Source organism: Telmatherina bonti (assembly GCF_933228915.1).
Source record: "Telmatherina bonti genome assembly, chromosome: 5".
In the NCBI taxonomy this organism is placed as follows: domain Eukaryota; kingdom Metazoa; phylum Chordata; class Actinopteri; order Atheriniformes; family Telmatherinidae; genus Telmatherina; species Telmatherina bonti.
In genome coordinates, this window is record NC_136623.1 from 39,123,826 (window position 1) to 39,143,507 (window position 19,682).

At 50.2% G+C, this 19,682-nt stretch overlaps 1 protein-coding gene across 1 annotated transcript in view; it reads left to right on the top strand.

Moving 5' to 3' along the window:
- Positions 1 to 19,682, top strand: part of cdk14 (cyclin dependent kinase 14) — a 269,156-nt gene that overhangs the window by 183,703 nt on the left and 65,771 nt on the right. Inside the window, exons 12-14 of the mRNA XM_079240348.1 lie at positions 692 to 740; positions 12,129 to 12,268; positions 17,800 to 17,942. Coding sequence (XP_079096474.1) covers positions 692 to 740; positions 12,129 to 12,268; positions 17,800 to 17,915 — 305 coding nt within the window. The 3' untranslated portion in view covers positions 17,916 to 17,942. The remainder of the gene's footprint in view (positions 1 to 691; positions 741 to 12,128; positions 12,269 to 17,799; positions 17,943 to 19,682) is intronic.

Genomic DNA, 19,682 nt, shown 5'->3' on the forward strand with positions numbered 1-19,682 from the left:
GACATCCTCCATCTTTAGTGTAGAATGATGAGAAGTTTCAGAGAATCAGGAGAAATCTCTGTATGCCATGTAGGACCATGGTGGACCACATCCTGATGGTGGAACAGGAGAACTGGTCCAGTAGGACCACATCCTGATGGTGGAACAGGAGAACTGGTCCAGCAGGACCACGCTGGACCACATCCTGATGGTGGAACAGGAGAACTGGTCCAGTAGGACCACGCTGGACCACATCCTGATGGTGGAACAGGAGAACTGGTCCAGCAGGACCACGCTGGACCACATCCTGATGGTGGAACAGGAGAACTGGTCCAGCAGGACCACGCTGGACCACATCCTGATGGTGGAACAGGAGAACTGGTCCAGCAGGACCACGCTGAACCATATCCTGATGGGGGAACAGGAGAACTGGTCCAGCAGGACCACGCTGGACCATATCCTGATGGGGGAACAGGAGAACTGGTCCAGCAGGACCACACTGAACCACATCCTGATGGTGGAACAGGAGAACTGGTCCAGCAGGACCACGCTGGACCACATCCTGATGGTGGAACAGGAGAACTGGTCCAGCAGGACCACGCTGGACCACATCCTGAGGGGGGAACAGGAGAAGAGACCAGAACTCTGAGGAACAGCATCCTGAATGTCTTGCAGGTCTTCTAATCCGTCTTTCCTTCTGTTCTCGTTTCAGACCGCTTCACCGTCTACAGCGCCAAGAAGCTCCGACAGGCCTGGAATAAGTGAGTAAAGGCTTCATGTTTTATGTGAGAGAAATGCTAGGTGGTCGCTAGCGTTAGCGTAGACGTCCATCTACAGCGGTGGGGGGGGGGCAGCAGCTGTCCAATCAGCCGGAATCAGAGAAGGTTCGGCCGTCGTCACGCAGCACGGAGAAGACCCGTCATGTGCACAGGGGTCATCTGGATCCTGGTCCTGGAGGATGTACCGAGTGGAAACAATCTCCCACACTGATGATTGACGCCTTCAGCCTGTGTGTGAATCAGCGTCTCGCTCAGTTCGGCGATGTTGGCGAGACCCGACACAGGATCAATAACTCCCAGAAACCAAGCGATTGGGTTCAGGACGGGCTGGACCAGGAAGCGCTGCCCTGTGATTGGCTGATTAGATAGATCAGCTGGAACTGATAAGGTGGATGACGAGTTTTATTTTGACTTCAGCTGCAGTGTGTGAAGTCCAGCGTTTCATGTGTGTCTGTCCACCATCTGTCCACCATCTGTCCACTGTCTGTCCACTGTCTGTCCACCATCTGTCCACCATCTGTCCACTGTCTGTCCACCATCTGTCCACCGTCTGTCCACTGTCTGTCCACCATCTGTCCACTGTCTGTCCACCATCTGTCCACCATCTGTCCACCGTCTGTCCACTGTCTGTCCACCATCTGTCCACCATCTGTTCACTGTCTGTCCACCATCTGTCCACCATCTGTCCACTGTCTGTCCACCATCTGTCCACCATCTGTCCACTGTCTGTCCACTGTCTGTCCACCATCTGTCCACCATCTGTCCACTGTCTGTCCACCATCTGTCCACCATCTGTCCACTGTCTGTCCACTGTCTGTCCACCATCTGTCCACCATCTGTTCACTGTCTGTCCACCATCTGTCCACCGTCTGTCCACTGTCTGTCCACCATCTGTCCACCATCTGTTCACTGTCTGTCCACCATCTGTCCACCGTCTGTCCACCATCTGTCCACTGTCTGTCCACTGTCTGTCCACTGTCTGTCCACCATCTGTCCACCATCTGTTCACTGTCTGTCCACCATCTGTCCACTGTCTGTCCACCATCTGTCCACCATCTGTCCACTGTCTGTCCACTGTCTGTCCACCATCTGTTCACTGTCTGTCCACCATCTGTCCACTGTCTGTCCACCATCTGTCCACCGTCTGTCCACTGTCTGTCCACTGTCTGTCCACCATCTGTCCACTGTCTGTCCACTGTCTGTCCACCATCTGTCCACCACCTGTTCACTGTCTGTCCACCATCTGTCCACCACCTGTTCACTGTCTGTCCATCATCTGTCCACCGTCTGTCCACCATCTGTCCACCATCTGTTCACTGTCTGTCCACCATCTGTCCACTGTCTGTCCACCGTCTGTCCACCATCTGTCCACCATCTGTTCACTGTCTGTCCACCATCTGTCCACTGTCTGTCCACCATCTGTCCACCGTCTGTCCACTGTCTGTCCACCATCTGTCCACCGTCTGTCCACTGTCTGTCCACCATCTGTCCACCATCTGTTCACTGTCTGTCCACCATCTGTCCACTGTCTGTCCACCATCTGTCCACCATCTGTCCACTGTCTGTCCACCATCTTTCCACCATCTGTCCACTGTCTGTCCACCATCTGTCCACCATCTGTCCACCATCTGTCCACTGTCTGTCCACTGTCTGTCCACCATCTGTCCACCATCTGTTCACTGTCTGTCCACCATCTGTCCACTGTCTGTCCACCATCTGTCCACCATCTGTCCACCATTTGTCCACCGTCTGTCCACCATCTGTCCACTGTCTGTCCACCATCTGTCCACCATCTGTTCACTGTCTGTCCACCATCTGTCCACTGTCTGTCCACCATCTGTCCACCATCTGTCCACTGTCTGTCCACCATCTGTCCACCATCTGTCCACTGTCTGTCCACTGTCTGTCCACCATCTGTCCACCATCTGTCCACTGTCTGTCCACTGTCTGTCCACCATCTGTCCACCGACCATCTGTCCACCGTCTGTCCACCATCTGTCCACCATCTGTCCACCGTCTGTCCACTGTCTGTCCACTGTCTGTCCACCGTCTGTCCACCGTCTGTCCACCATCTGTCCACCGTCTGTCCGCTGTCTGTCCACCATCTGTCCACCGTCTGTCCACCGTCTGTCCACCGTCTGTCCACCATCTGTCCACCATCTGTCCACTGTCTGTCCACCATCTGTCCACCATCTGTCCACTGTCTGTCCACTGTCTGTCCACCATCTGTCCACCGACCATCTGTCCACCGTCTGTCCACCGTCTGTCCACCGTCTGTCCACTGTCTGTCCACCATCTGTCCACCATCTGTCCACCGTCTGTCCACTGTCTGTCCACTGTCTGTCCACCGTCTGTCCACCGTCTGTCCACCGTCTGTCCACTGTCTGTCCACCGTCTTTCCACCGTCTGTCCACCGTCTGTCCACCGTCTGTCCACTGTCTGTCCACCGTCTGTCCACCGTCTGTCCACCATCTGTCCACCATCTGTCCACTGTCTGTCCACTGTCTGTCCACCATCAGTCCACCGTCTGTCCACCGTCTGTCCACCGTCTGTCCACCGTCTGTCCACTGTCTGTCCACCATCTGTCCACTGTCTGTCCACCATCTGTCCACCGTCTGTCCACCATCTGTCCACTGTCTGTCCACTGTCTGTCCACTTTCTGTCCACTGTCTGTCCACTGTCTGTCCACCGTCTGTCCACCGTCTGTCCACCGTCTGTCCACCGTCTGTCCACCGTCTGTCCACCGTCTGTCCACTGTCTGTCCACCGTCTTTCCACTGTCTGTCCACCATCTGTTCACTGTCTGTCCACCATCTGTCCACTGTCTGTCCACCATCTGTCCACCATCTGTCCACTGTCTGTCCACTGTCTGTCCACCATCTGTCCACCGACCATCTGTCCACCGTCTGTCCACCGTCTGTCCACCGTCTGTCCACTGTCTGTCCACCATCTGTCCACCATCTGTCCACCGTCTGTCCACTGTCTGTCCACTGTCTGTCCACCGTCTGTCCACCGTCTGTCCACCGTCTGTCCACTGTCTGTCCACCGTCTTTCCACCGTCTGTCCACCGTCTGTCCACCGTCTGTCCACTGTCTGTCCACCGTCTGTCCACCGTCTGTCCACCATCTGTCCACCATCTGTCCACTGTCTGTCCACTGTCTGTCCACCATCAGTCCACCGTCTGTCCACCGTCTGTCCACCGTCTGTCCACCGTCTGTCCACTGTCTGTCCACCATCTGTCCACTGTCTGTCCACCATCTGTCCACCGTCTGTCCACCATCTGTCCACTGTCTGTCCACTGTCTGTCCACTTTCTGTCCACTGTCTGTCCACTGTCTGTCCACCGTCTGTCCACCGTCTGTCCACCGTCTGTCCACCGTCTGTCCACTGTCTGTCCACCATCTGTCCACCGTCTGTCCACCATCTGTCCACCATCTGTCCACTGTCTGTCCACTGTCTGTCCACCATCTGTCCACCATCTGTTCACTGTCTGTCCACCATCTGTCCACCGTCTGTCCACTGTCTGTCCACCATCTGTCCACCATCTGTTCACTGTCTGTCCACCATCTGTCCACCGTCTGTCCACCATCTGTCCACTGTCTGTCCACTGTCTGTCCACCATCTGTCCACCATCTGTTCACTGTCTGTCCACCATCTGTCCACTGTCTGTCCACCATCTGTCCACCATCTGTCCACTGTCTGTCCACTGTCTGTCCACCATCTGTTCACTGTCTGTCCACCATCTGTCCACTGTCTGTCCACCATCTGTCCACCGTCTGTCCACTGTCTGTCCACTGTCTGTCCACCATCTGTCCACTGTCTGTCCACTGTCTGTCCACCATCTGTCCACCACCTGTTCACTGTCTGTCCATCATCTGTCCACCGTCTGTCCACCATCTGTCCACCATCTGTTCACTGTCTGTCCACCATCTGTCCACTGTCTGTCCACCGTCTGTCCACCATCTGTCCACCATCTGTTCACTGTCTGTCCACCATCTGTCCACCGTCTGTCCACTGTCTGTCCACCATCTGTCCACTGTCTGTCCACCATCTGTCCACCATCTGTCCACTGTCTGTCCACTGTCTGTCCACCATCTGTCCACCATCTGTTCACTGTCTGTCCACCATCTGTCCACCCTCTGTCCACTGTCTGTCCACCATCTGTCCACCATCTGTTCACTGTCTGTCCACCATCTGTCCACCGTCTGTCCACCATCTGTCCACTGTCTGTCCACTGTCTGTCCACTGTCTGTCCACCATCTGTCCACCATCTGTTCACTGTCTGTCCACCATCTGTCCACTGTCTGTCCACCATCTGTCCACCATCTGTCCACTGTCTGTCCACTGTCTGTCCACCATCTGTTCACTGTCTGTCCACCATCTGTCCACTGTCTGTCCACCATCTGTCCACCGTCTGTCCACTGTCTGTCCACTGTCTGTCCACCATCTGTCCACTGTCTGTCCACTGTCTGTCCACCATCTGTCCACCACCTGTTCACTGTCTGTCCACCATCTGTCCACCACCTGTTCACTGTCTGTCCATCATCTGTCCACCGTCTGTCCACCATCTGTCCACCATCTGTTCACTGTCTGTCCACCATCTGTCCACTGTCTGTCCACCGTCTGTCCACCATCTGTCCACCATCTGTTCACTGTCTGTCCACCATCTGTCCACTGTCTGTCCACCATCTGTCCACCATCTGTCCACTGTCTGTCCACCATCTGTCCACCGTCTGTCCACTGTCTGTCCACCATCTGTCCACCATCTGTTCACTGTCTGTCCACCATCTGTCCACTGTCTGTCCACCATCTGTCCACCATCTGTCCACTGTCTGTCCACCATCTTTCCACCATCTGTCCACTGTCTGTCCACCATCTGTCCACCATCTGTCCACCATCTGTCCACTGTCTGTCCACTGTCTGTCCACCATCTGTCCACCATCTGTTCACTGTCTGTCCACCATCTGTCCACTGTCTGTCCACCATCTGTCCACTGTCTGTCCACCATTTGTCCACCGTCTGTCCACCATCTGTCCACTGTCTGTCCACCATCTGTCCACCATCTGTTCACTGTCTGTCCACCATCTGTCCACTGTCTGTCCACCATCTGTCCACCATCTGTCCACTGTCTGTCCACCATCTGTCCACCATCTGTCCACTGTCTGTCCACTGTCTGTCCACCATCTGTCCACCATCTGTCCACTGTCTGTCCACTGTCTGTCCACCATCTGTCCACCGACCATCTGTCCACCGTCTGTCCACCATCTGTCCACCATCTGTCCACCGTCTGTCCACTGTCTGTCCACTGTCTGTCCACCGTCTGTCCACCGTCTGTCCACCATCTGTCCACCGTCTGTCCGCTGTCTGTCCACCATCTGTCCACCGTCTGTCCACTGTCTGTCCACCGTCTGTCCACCATCTGTCCACCATCTGTCCACTGTCTGTCCACCATCTGTCCACCATCTGTCCACTGTCTGTCCACCATCTGTCCACCGACCATCTGTCCACCGTCTGTCCACCGTCTGTCCACCGTCTGTCCACTGTCTGTCCACCATCTGTCCACCATCTGTCCACCGTCTGTCCACTGTCTGTCCACTGTCTGTCCACCGTCTGTCCACCGTCTGTCCACCGTCTGTCCACCGTCTGTCCACTGTCTGTCCACCGTCTTTCCACCGTCTGTCCACCGTCTGTCCACCGTCTGTCCACTGTCTGTCCACCGTCTGTCCACCATCTGTCCACCATCTGTCCACTGTCTGTCCACTGTCTGTCCACCATCAGTCCACCATCTGTCCACCGTCTGTCCACCGTCTGTCCACCGTCTGTCCACTGTCTGTCCACCATCTGTCCACTGTCTGTCCACCATCTGTCCACCGTCTGTCCACCATCTGTCCACTGTCTGTCCACTGTCTGTCCACTTTCTGTCCACTGTCTGTCCACTGTCTGTCCACCGTCTGTCCACCGTCTGTCCACCGTCTGTCCACTGTCTGTCCACCATCTGTCCACCGTCTGTCCACCATCTGTCCACCATCTGTCCACCATCTGTCCACTGTCTGTCCACTGTCTGTCCACCATCTGTCCACCATCTGTTCACTGTCTGTCCACCATCTGTCCACCGTCTGTCCACTGTCTGTCCACCATCTGTCCACCATCTGTTCACTGTCTGTCCACCATCTGTCCACCGTCTGTCCACCATCTGTCCACTGTCTGTCCACTGTCTGTCCACCATCTGTCCACCATCTGTTCACTGTCTGTCCACCATCTGTCCACTGTCTGTCCACCATCTGTCCACCATCTGTCCACTGTCTGTCCACTGTCTGTCCACCATCTGTTCACTGTCTGTCCACCATCTGTCCACTGTCTGTCCACCATCTGTCCACCGTCTGTCCACTGTCTGTCCACTGTCTGTCCACCATCTGTCCACTGTCTGTCCACTGTCTGTCCACCATCTGTCCACCACCTGTTCACTGTCTGTCCATCATCTGTCCACCGTCTGTCCACCATCTGTCCACCATCTGTTCACTGTCTGTCCACCATCTGTCCACTGTCTGTCCACCATCTGTCCACCGTCTGTCCACTGTCTGTCCACCATCTGTCCACCGTCTGTCCACTGTCTGTCCACCATCTGTCCACCATCTGTTCACTGTCTGTCCACCATCTGTCCACTGTCTGTCCACCATCTGTCCACCATCTGTCCACTGTCTGTCCACCATCTTTCCACCATCTGTCCACTGTCTGTCCACCATCTGTCCACCATCTGTCCACCATCTGTCCACTGTCTGTCCACTGTCTGTCCACCATCTGTCCACCATCTGTTCACTGTCTGTCCACCATCTGTCCACTGTCTGTCCACCATCTGTCCACCATCTGTCCACCATTTGTCCACCGTCTGTCCACCATCTGTCCACTGTCTGTCCACCATCTGTCCACCATCTGTCCACTGTCTGTCCACCATCTGTCCACCATCTGTCCACTGTCTGTCCACTGTCTGTCCACCATCTGTCCACCATCTGTCCACTGTCTGTCCACTGTCTGTCCACCATCTGTCCACCGACCATCTGTCCACCGTCTGTCCACCATCCTTCCACCATCTGTCCACCGTCTGTCCACTGTCTGTCCACTGTCTGTCCACCGTCTGTCCACCGTCTGTCCACCATCTGTCCACCGTCTGTCCGCTGTCTGTCCACCATCTGTCCACCGTCTGTCCACTGTCTGTCCACCGTCTGTCCACCATCTGTCCACCATCTGTCCACTGTCTGTCCACCATCTGTCCACCATCTGTCCACCATCTGTCCACTGTCTGTCCACCATCTGTCCACCGACCATCTGTCCACCGTCTGTCCACCGTCTGTCCACCGTCTGTCCACTGTCTGTCCACCATCTGTCCACCATCTGTCCACCGTCTGTCCACTGTCTGTCCACTGTCTGTCCACTGTCTGTCCACCATCTGTCCACCGTCTGTCCACCGTCTGTCCACTGTCTGTCCACCGTCTTTCCACCGTCTGTCCACCGTCTGTCCACCGTCTGTCCACTGTCTGTCCACCGTCTGTCCACCATCTGTCCACCATCTGTCCACTGTCTGTCCACTGTCTGTCCACTGTCTGTCCACCATCAGTCCACCATCTGTCCACCGTCTGTCCACCGTCTGTCCACCGTCTGTCCACCATCTGTCCACCGTCTGTCCACCGTCTGTCCACCGTCTGTCCACCATCTGTCCACCGTCTGTCCACTGTCTGTCCACCATCTGTCCACTCTCTGTCCACCATCTGTCCACCGTCTGTCCACCATCTGTCCACCATCTGTCCACTGTCTGTCCACTGTCTGTCCACTTTCTATCCACTGTCTGTCCACTGTCTGTCCACCGTCTGTCCACCATCTGTCCACCGTCTGTCCACCGTCTGTCCACCGTCTGTCCACTGTCTGTCCACCATCTGTCCACCGTCTGTCCATCGTCTGTCCACCGTCTGTCCACCGTCTGTCCACCATCTGTCCACCTTCTGTCCACCGTCTGTCCACCTTCTGTCCACCGTCTGTCCACTGTCTGTCCACCTTCTGTCCACCATCTGTCCACCGTCTGTCCACCGTCTGTCCACCATCTGTCCACCATCTGTCCACCATCTGTCCACTGTCTGTCCACCATCTGTCCACCATCTGTCCACCGTCTGTCCACCGTCTGTCCACCATCTGTCCACTGTCTGTCCACCATCTGTCCACCATCTGTCCACTGTCTGTCCACCATCTGTCCACCATCTGTCCACTGTCTGTCCACTGTCTGTCCACCGTCTGTCCACTGTCTGTCCACTGTCTGTCCACCGTCTGTCCACCGTCTGTCCACTGTCTATCCACCGTCTGTCCACTGTCTATCCACCGTCTGTCCACTGTCTGTCCACCATCTGTCCACTGTCTGTCCATCTGATCCGGTTCTGGTTCCTGAAGCCCGACCGGGATCCGGTTCTGGTTCCTAAAGCCCGACCGGGATCCGGTTCTGGTTCCTGAAGCCCAACTGGGTTCTGGTTCCTGAAGCCCAACTGGGTTCTGGTTCCTGAAGCCCGACCGGGATCCGGTTCTGGTTCCTGAAGCCCGACCGGGATCCGGTACTGGTTCCTGAAGCTCGACCGGGATCCGGTACTGGTTCCTGAAGCCCGACTGGGTTCTGGTTCCTGAAGCCCGACCGGGATCCGGTACTGGTTCCTGACGCCCGACTGGGTTCTGGTTCCTGAAGCCCGACCGGGATCCGGTACTGGTTCCTGACGCCCGACTGGGTTCTGGTTCCTGAAGCCCGACTGGATTCTGGTTCCTGAAGGCCGACTGGGACGTGGTTCCACAGAGAGGTTCTGCTTTAGGAACCAGTAAACCTGCAGAGTGAAGCTGTGATGACGCAGACCGAGTCTGGAGGTCTGTCCGGTCTCTTTGCGGTCACATGACCCGCGTTTGTTCAGTGAGCAGACCTGGTGGGAACCGGGCCGGGACGTTACACCAGTACGGTAAACATGTAAACTCCCGGACCCAACAGCCAGTTGGAGAGACGTGGGGATCTGCGGCTTCTTCACACTGACAGGTCTGCATCCCTGTTGCTACGGTAACAGATACATGTCAGGACCTGCGCCTTCACACGTCCTCCTTCCTCATACCTGAGACACAAACACCTCCTGTTTCTCCCTGTTCACAAGTCTGAGCTTCTGACAGGAGAGGAAGGTGACCTCCTCCTCCACCCCGGTGGAGGATTGCTCCACTTTGCTGTGAATCACGCTGCATGTCAGATGGCTGCAGAGATGGTATCGCTGGATGTTGTCACCACCTCTCAGCCTGACTGGCAGCACTAGCAGAAAGGAATGCACGCCCACATGCACAGGTGTGAAGGCTGAACCTGACATCCAGCAGATGGGTGTGTGAGGTGTGTGTGTCTGCATGTCGTCGCAGGTTGTAAATCCTCAGATCTTATCGGTCAGGCAGTCTTCAGACATGACCAACCGGTAGAAGTAGCAAGTGTTGTCTCAGCCAGACCGGATGTCAGTTAGCACGCCTGGTCTGGATATTTGACCCGGAGAGGGCAATCCACCCTATTCCGGCTGAGGACCATGGTCTCAGATCTGGAGGTGCTGATTCTCATCCCAGCCGCTTCACACTCGGCCGCGAATCACTCAAGTGAGAGCTGGAGATCACGACCAGATGAAGCCAACAGGACCACGTCATCTGCAAAAAGCAGGGACCCAATCCTGAGGCCACCAAGCCGGATCCCCTCAACACCTCGGCTGCACCTAGAAATTCTGTCCATATAAGTTATGAACAGAATCGGTGATAAAGGGCAGCCTTGGCGGAGTCCAACCCTCACCGGGAACAAATCCGACTTACTACCGGCAATGCGGAGCAAGCTCTGACACCTGTCATACAGGGACCGGATAGCTCGTACAAGGGGGTCCGGTACCCTATACTCCCGGAGTACCCCCCACAGGAGCTCCCGGGGGACACGGTTGAACGCCTTCTCCAGGTCCACAAAGCACATGTAGACTGGTTGGGCAAACTCCCATGCCCCCTCCAGGACCCCAAAGAGGGTATAGAGCTGGTCCACTGTTCCGCGACCAGGACGAAAACCACACTGCTCCTCCTCAATCTGAGATTCGACTTTCCGGCGGACCCTCCTCTCCAGGACCCCTGAATAGACCTTACCAGGGAGGCTGAGGAGTGTGATTCCCCTCTAGTTGGAACACACCCTCCGGTCCCCCTTCTTAAAAAGGGGGACCACCACCCCAGTCTGCCAATCCAGCGGTACTGCCCCCGATGTCCACACGATGCTGCAGAGGCGTGTCAGCCAGGACAGCTTTTTGACCACCTCAGCAACTTCAGCCCCAGAGATAGGAGAGTCCACCCCTGAGTCCCCCAGCTCTGCTTCCTCATCGGAAGACATGTTGGTAGGATTGAGAAGGTCTTTGAACTGACCCACAATGTCCCGAGTTGAGGTCAGCAGCTCCCCACACAGTATTGATGGAGCACTGCTTCCCGAACTCCTCCGATGCCTGAGTTTTTGCCTTGGCGACAGCCAAAACCGCATGCCGCTTAGCTTGTCGGTACCCATCCTCCGGAGTCCGACAGGCCAAGAAGGCCCGATAGGACTCCTTCTTCAGCTTGACGGAATCCCTCACTGTTGGTGTCCACCAACGAGTCCTGGGATCACCGCCACGACAGGCACCAACGACCTTACAGCCACAGCTCCGGCCGGCCGCCTCAGCAATAGAGGCACGGAACACAGCCCATTCGGACTCAATGTCCTCCGCCTCACTGGTTGAAGCTCAGCTGAAGGTGGAAGTTGAAGCTCGCTCTGACGGGGGACTCAGCCAGACTGACTTCCTCCCCCACCATCTGAGCCAACTCACCACCAGGTGGTGATCAGTTGACAGCTCCACCCCCCTCTTCACCAGAGTGTCCAAGGCATGTGGCCGCAGGTCCGACGATACGACTATAAAATCGATCATCAAACTGGTCCCATAGCACCAAAACAATTCCATTTTTCCTGCAGCGCTTGTCTGTTTTCTTTCTTTACAGTATTACTCTTAGGAACATAATATGGAACGTCTTTATCACTGAAATTTCCCAAAACCTCAGATAGGAATCTGTAAAAGCTGCGTGTGAACACCAACAGTTACACACACACAGCATGGACCCACACGTTGATCCTCACATCTTCGTCTCCAACTGCAGAAGTAATAACGCCACAGTGGAAATGTTCCTGAACACGAAACGCTGCTCCTCCATCTTCATCATTTCCTGCGAGTCCGAAGCCTGAGACGGCTGCTGTTGGTGTGGTTTGTCTTCTCCGAGGTGTGGAGCGGCGAACAGCCGTGTTCCGGTGCTCATAGCGTGTCATGGTGTGTGTTCAGGTTGGGCTACGTGGACCATGCCGAGGAGTTGGCCTCCAGGTTCCTCCAGTGCTTCCCAAAGAACCGGCTGTCGGCCCAGGCAGCGCTGAACCACGAATACTTCAGCAACCTTCCTCCACGGCTCTGGGAGCTGCAGGACAGTACGTAACACACACACATATACACACACACACACACACACACACACACACACACACACACACACACACACACACACACACACACACACATACTGGTTTCCGTGGGGCATGGGGACCAACTTTTTAAGCATCACTTGTGGGGACCACCCTTTCTGGTGGATCTACAGACTAATAAAAAATCAGGGATAACATTTGAAGCTGTATTGTCCTATACACGGCTTCAAATAACTGAATTTCAAAAGTAAGTTCATCAACCTGTCTGGACAATGCTTTATGAGGACTCATTAACTTTCGAAAAAACATGACAGATGGGGACCAGATTTACATATAATTTGCATAATTTACACATACTAACTTACCAAGTGGGGACCATACCTCTGTTTGAGATATTTACTCAGTCATATTTGATTTAAACCAAACCATCAATAACAACTGTTGCTAACATAAATAAAAAAAATTCTAGGAAAAACAAACATTGCAGAACAACTTTTATTGACTTCCTGATCATCATCTGATGAAGATGAGGGTAATATTTTAGGTTTCCTGGACGGTGGTGATGCCATCTTGTTCCCACTTTCAGGAAGGATTTGCACTGCCGATGGTTCTATGAAAATTAAAGCAACATGTTTTTAATGGTAAAATTAAAAGTTAATGTAACAATTCAGACATTGCGTTGAAATTGGGGAAAAAGGCAAATTAAAGATTTTTTAAAGAATAATTCAATTTCAAAAATATATTTCAATTCTCAGCATTGCCACATTCTGTTAGTGTTTCTCTTTCCAAAAGGTACATTTAGTTACAATGGCAAAAAGTTAATATAAGGCAACTTCTGTACTGGTAGCATATTAACTTTTTAACACTCTTACCAATAGCGGAGGAATTTTCCTCGACAGCATTGTTGTCGTCATCTTCACTGCCACTATCCTTTTCATGCAGGTTGAGAATATTTTCTGTTTAGGTAACAAAAACAGTTTAAATAAATGCTAGACTCAATTACCATGTTTGTGGAGGATGAGGCATGTGATGCAACTGACTGTAGTTGATGTTCATAATTTTTAAGGAATATAAATTTGGACAACAAATTGCTTCTTTCAAGACTAATATTTGAAAGAATACAATAAAACTATAAAAAAAATATTACAACTGGTTTTGGTGTTTAACACCCCTCAGACATGAGTCATGGGGACCCAACACACACCCTCAGTTACATGTCCTTCTGGGGACTGACTTTGCTCCAGCTCTGAACACACTAGTTTACACTTGTTAACATGTGCTGTGGGGACCCCGTGAGTGTCCAAAAAAGACACTTAATAAACACATTTAGAAACCATGGCGTCTCATTAAATTTTACCCAGATGCAGCTCGGCAACTGCATACACAGAAGATTTAACTGATTGCTGTAGTTAAGGACATCTGGCCATCAAATGTCAGTCAGACCTACGCCATGTCAACACATCTCATAGTCAAGGACATCTTAGCCTTACTAATACATTTGCTTCTATTACTATCTGTATCCAAGTTTTCAAATCCTACTGCAGTGTTACTTAACCCATGACCCGGGCCCCACTGCCCTGCACGTGTTGTAGGTAACCCTACTTTAAACACACCTGACTCAAATCAATGGCTCATTATCCGAATTTAATAGAACTTGGCAAGCAGTGAAGTTCATCTGCATCATGTGCAGTGGAGTTGGTAGGAACCATAACATGCAGGGCAGTGGGCCCCGAGGACCAGAATTATGGGACACTGTCCTACTCAACAGCATCTAAAACATGCCACTTAGCTGTCCAAAATGCAGACTCATTTGCTAAATCTGTCTCTGAGAACCAGGATGTATAAGAAAGATTTGAATAGATAAATGTATATGTAAAAAACAAACACTAGGTAGGTGTGGGACTATATATCGTATGCAACTACCTGTTCAGAAAGGCTGTCATCCTCAGGGCCATCGTTGGTCTGCTGAGAGCCTGAACGAGGCCATGGAAGACTGGAAGTCAATTCTGTTGGTTCCATGTTTGCACTGGTCAATGGCTGGAACATTTAAGAAAGACTTGTTGGTACACAAACATGGACAACAAATTGCTTCTTTTAAGCCTAATATTTGAAAGAATACAATAAAAACATGAAGTCAAATTATCCTGCTGAAGTCCTAATGTACATTAAAATACACATCACAGAAATAATCCAAAAGCATCCACATTGTTCAGGTATTACAACTGGTTTTGGTGTTTAACACCCCTCAGACATGAGTCATGGGGACCCAACACACACCCTCAGTTACATGTCCTTCTGGGGACTGACTTTGCTCCAGCTCTGAACACACTAGTTTACACTTGTTAACATGTGCTGTGGGGACCCCGTGAGTGTCCAAAAAAGACACTTAATAAACACATTTAGAAACCATGGCGTCTCATTAAATTTTACCCAGATGCAGCTCGGCAACTGCATACACAGACGATTTAACTGATTGCTGTAGTTAAGGACATCTGGCCATCAAATGTCAGTCAGACCTACGCCATGTCAACACATCTCATAGTCAAGGACATCTTAGCCTTACTATTACATTTGCTTCTATTACTATCTGTATCCAAGTTTTCAAATCCTACTGCAGTGTTACTTAACCTATGACCTGGGCCCCACTACCCTGCACGTGTTGTAGGTAACCCTACTTTAAACACACCTGACTCAACTCAATGGCTCATTATCTGAATTTAATAGAACTTGGCAAGCAGTGAAGTTCATCTGCATCATGTGCAGTGGAGTTGGTAGGAACCATAACATGCAGGGCAGTGGGCCCCGAGGACCAGAATTATGGGACACTGTCCTACTCAACAGCATCTAAAACATGCCACTTAGCTGTCCAAAATGCAGACTCATTTGCTAAATCTGTCTCTAAGAACCAGGATGTATAAGAAAGATTTGAATAGATAAATGTATATGTAAAAAACAAACACTAGGTAGGTGTGGGACTATATATCGTATGCAACTACCTGTTCAGAAAGGCTGTCATCCTCAGGGCCATCGTTGGTCTGCTGGGAGCCTGAACGAGGTGATGGAAGACTGGAAGTCAATTCTGTTGGTTCCATGTTTGCACTGGTCAATGGCTGGAACATTTAAGAAAGACTTGTTGGTACACATGACCTGTTCTTTGCTTGTCACTGAAAAGTCTACATGAACCGCAAATTTTAAGGAAGCTCCTTTGTCTCCTGTCTTACATTACAGGATGAATTTATAAATCCAGGTCTGCTTGACCTCAGTCGACACAACGGCAATGATCAGACACACCTGGATTAATCAGGTCTAATATTACAGTATTAGTTGTAAAATTGAGGCTCTGTGATATACCAAGACAGTAGACTAGTGCCGAACAAAAGTTAAAAAAAAACAAAAGAAAAAAAAAACGTCAACAACAGTGTGAACATATACAAATAAATACCCAACATGCTTAGAAGATTTGGCAACTGAGGCAATGAGATTCTGGCTTCTTAGGCTAAAGTGCAGCGTGAAAGCCTCCAATAATCACACAGCCTACAGACTCGTCTGTTTGTCAAGAAACGCAGGGGGGGGCGGGCTGCTATAATTGCACAAGTGAAGTACCTCTACTTTCTCCTTAACGAGATGTCACATATTAATAATAATAATAATAATAATAATAATAATAATAATACTTCAGGAATGGTATGTTGGAGTGGTTTTGAAACCATGACTTTTTCATACTGTGGTATACCTTGAAGCCTGTAGCCAGCCTATTCTTAACTGATAATGAGCATACAATATGATTCCCATGTTCTTTTATGGATTTTGGAAAAATGTCACTTATGGGGACATCGTCATACCAGTAATCCATGCCTGCTGCTACCTACATGTGTGATTTAAGCCTTAAGATAATAAACCAAATCATAAATCCCAAATTATTTTGGATGGAATTTTCCCTACCTACAATGAAATTCATGTTTAACCACACAACACTGCCAAATTTAAAAGCAACAAATGGATATATCCAAAATCTGTGACACAAGCTAGCTACCTAGCTAGCTGAGCTGCACATTCTCAAAGAAATCACAACAGACAGACAGCAATGCTATGTTGTCAATGCATAACTTAAATAATAAAATCTTAATACTTACGGACATGTTCTTTAGTAGTCACAGCTTTAAACTCCGGTCTCATTTCCTCATCAACTGCCCTTCGAAAAATTTTGTGAGAAATTAAGCTACTGCTAAATAGTTGCTACTTCCTGCTGTTTCAAAAATAAAAGCCGGCGAAAGGACGTAAAGATTAGAACAAAAGATATCAAATCAAATTTGATTTGATTTGATTTGAGAACAAAATATAGTGTGTTTTTGTTCATTTTTTGGCGTATTCTATCTATTTTAAATGGATAGTATGGAATACAGTTACAGTTCTTTGTAAAATCAGATTTAAATGTTGGTGTTTCTATTCAACTGAATTCATTAAATAAAAATAACATCAAAATCTACATCTCAAAGCTACAGCAGTTAACATTTTAAAAAAAGATGTTTTCTTTACATATTTTTTTAAAAAATCTACCATTGTTTTAACAGCATAATTTTAGACAGATATCCCGTTGAATTTCCAGGTTTCCTCCCTCTTTTGGATTCTACTGCCATGCAAGGGCTCAATTTTAGCTACACCATTGGGGGTTTAAGCTCACCACCTAATTATTTATTGAATCTCCTAATTTTGTCAAATGATTCAAGATACTTTGGTGTGTCTTTATTAGAAACATTTAGTGCTTTTACTGTGATTTACTTTCACATCAGATCAGCATTTTAAAAAAGGCTTTCTTTTTCATATTGTTGTAACCCTTTTAAATAGTATCAATTATTGACATATTTTATTTGATTTTTTTGTATTTGTTACGTGGCCGCTACATGTGGCGGCCGCTACATGTGGCGGCCGCCACGTGTAGCGGCCACGTGTAGCGGCCACCACGTGTAGCGGCCGCCACGTGTAGCGGCCACGTGTAGCGGCCACCACGTGTAGCGGCCGCCACATGTAGCGGCCACGTGTAGCGGCCACGTGTAGCGGTCACGTGTAGCGGTCACGTGTAGCGGCCACGTGTAGCGGCCACATGACAAAGTTGGTTGATGTGGTGATGTCCAAACTGGAAGCGAAGCGTCGGCAGGAGGAGCTCCATACCAAGGTACAGTCTCACCCTGTAATTCCTGATCTTCAGGCCTGCAGGTAGACAGTCTCTCATTCAGTTAGTGCAACAACACCACATGATGCTCCAGTTTGTTATGATGGTTCAGAGTAAAACCCTCTCAGTCCAGAGATGGATGTTGTCACCCGTTGAATCCTCACAATCAGGAAGCAAAAACTGAGGTCATTGTATAAGAATGGAAACCAGTCTGGGTCTGCAGTAACCTGGACACCTCCGGCGGGCGCTCCTGGGTTACATGAACCGACGGCACCCTGACCGTAAAATCCTAGATTTATCATGAGTTATCAGACTGAGGGAGAAAAGCCGCGGATGCCTCTAACCTGCCTGCATCTCTGTCCTGCAGTGTCGTCTATCTTCACCGTACCAAACGTCAAGCTGCAGACGGAGAGCGGGGACAGCATCCAGGTGTGTGCATGGAGGAACAGCCACGGGAAGGCATCCTCCGTCAGCAAACACTGACCCGAGGCAGCATCCTGCGCCTGACAGGTACGTACATCCTGAAAGCTCCTTGTCTTGTTCAGCTTCATCTGGTCTGCTGATGCAGAAGTCATGCGTGTCGGCCTGCTGAGGGTTAGGGTTATCTGCTCACACTGAGAATCAGGTTTCACTGTCAGCTCTTCTAAGTGAGTCTTAGAATCAGAGGCACGTTCTGAGGTTTCCCAGAGGATGTGAGTCATGGCATTGTTTTTTGTTGACTGGAGGGTGCGAATGGACACAGCTGGCTCTGTGACTGGCCTGTATCTCATGGTTATCATGGAAAAGAAGGTCAGTTTAATTTGTAAGGGATGGTTCTGCTCTCCATTTAGCGAAAGAAGCCACGTCAGCGCCATGCCAGGAGGACGAGCATCGGAGCGTTTTTCTGACAAGGTTCCCGTTTTTAGATCCAGATGTGTGAAGCTCTCTCCATCTTTCACTTGAGAGACTCTAAAATGCTTCTTTTATACCCACTTATGTTATTGACCGGTTCCCAGTTAAACCATCATGTTACCGACCTGTTCCCAGTTAAACCATCATGTTACTGATCTGTTCCCAGTTAAACCATCATGTTACTGACCTGTTCCCAGTTAAACCATCATGTTACTGACCTGTTCCCAGTTAAACCATCATGTTACTGACCTGTTCCCAGTTAAACCATCATGTTATCGACCTGTTCCCAGTTAAACCATCATGTTACTGGTCTGTTCCCAGTTAAACCATCATGTTACCGACCTGTTCCCAGTTAAACCATCATGTTACTGATCTGTTCCCAGTTAAACCATCATGTTACTGGTCTGTTCCCAGTTAAACCATCATGTTACTGATCTGTTCCCAGTTAAACCATCGTGTTACTGATCTGTTCCCAGTTAAACCATCATGTTACTGACCTGTTCCCAGTTAAACCATCATGTTACTGACCTGTTCCCAGTTAAACCATCATGTTACTGGTCTGTTCCCAGTTAAACCATCATGTTACCGACCTGTTCCCAGTTAAACCATCATGTTACCGACCTGTTCCCAGTTAAACCATCATGTTACCGACCTGTTCCCAGTTAAACCATCATGTTACTGGTCTGTTCCCAGTTAAACCATCATGTTACTGATCTGTTCCCAGTTAAACCATCATGTTACTGATCTGTTCCCAGTTAAACCATCATGTTACTGATCTGTTCCCAGTTAAACCATCATGTTACTGACCTGTTCCCAGTTAAACCATCATGTTACTGACATGTTCCCAGTTAAACCATCATGTTACCGACCTGTTCCCAGTTAAACCATCATGTTACCGACCTGTTCCCAGTTAAACCATCATGTTACTGATCTGTTCCCAGTTAAACCATCATGTTACTGATCTGTTCCCAGTTAAACCATCATGTTACCGACCTGTTCCCAGTTAAACCATCATGTTACTGGTCTGTTCCCAGTTAAACCATCATGTTACTGATCTGTTCCCAGTTAAACCATCATGTTACTGATCTGTTCCCAGTTAAACCATCATGTTACTGGTCTGTTCCCAGTTAAACCATCATGTTACCGACCTGTTCCCAGTTAAACCATCATGTTACTGATCTGTTCCCAGTTAAACCATCATGTTACTGATCTGTTCCCAGTTAAACCATCATGTTACCGACCTGTTCCCAGTTAAACCATCATGTTACCGACCTGTTCCCAGTTAAACCATCATGTTACTGGTCTGTTCCCAGTTAAACCATCATGTTATCGACCTGTTCCCAGTTAAACCATCATGTT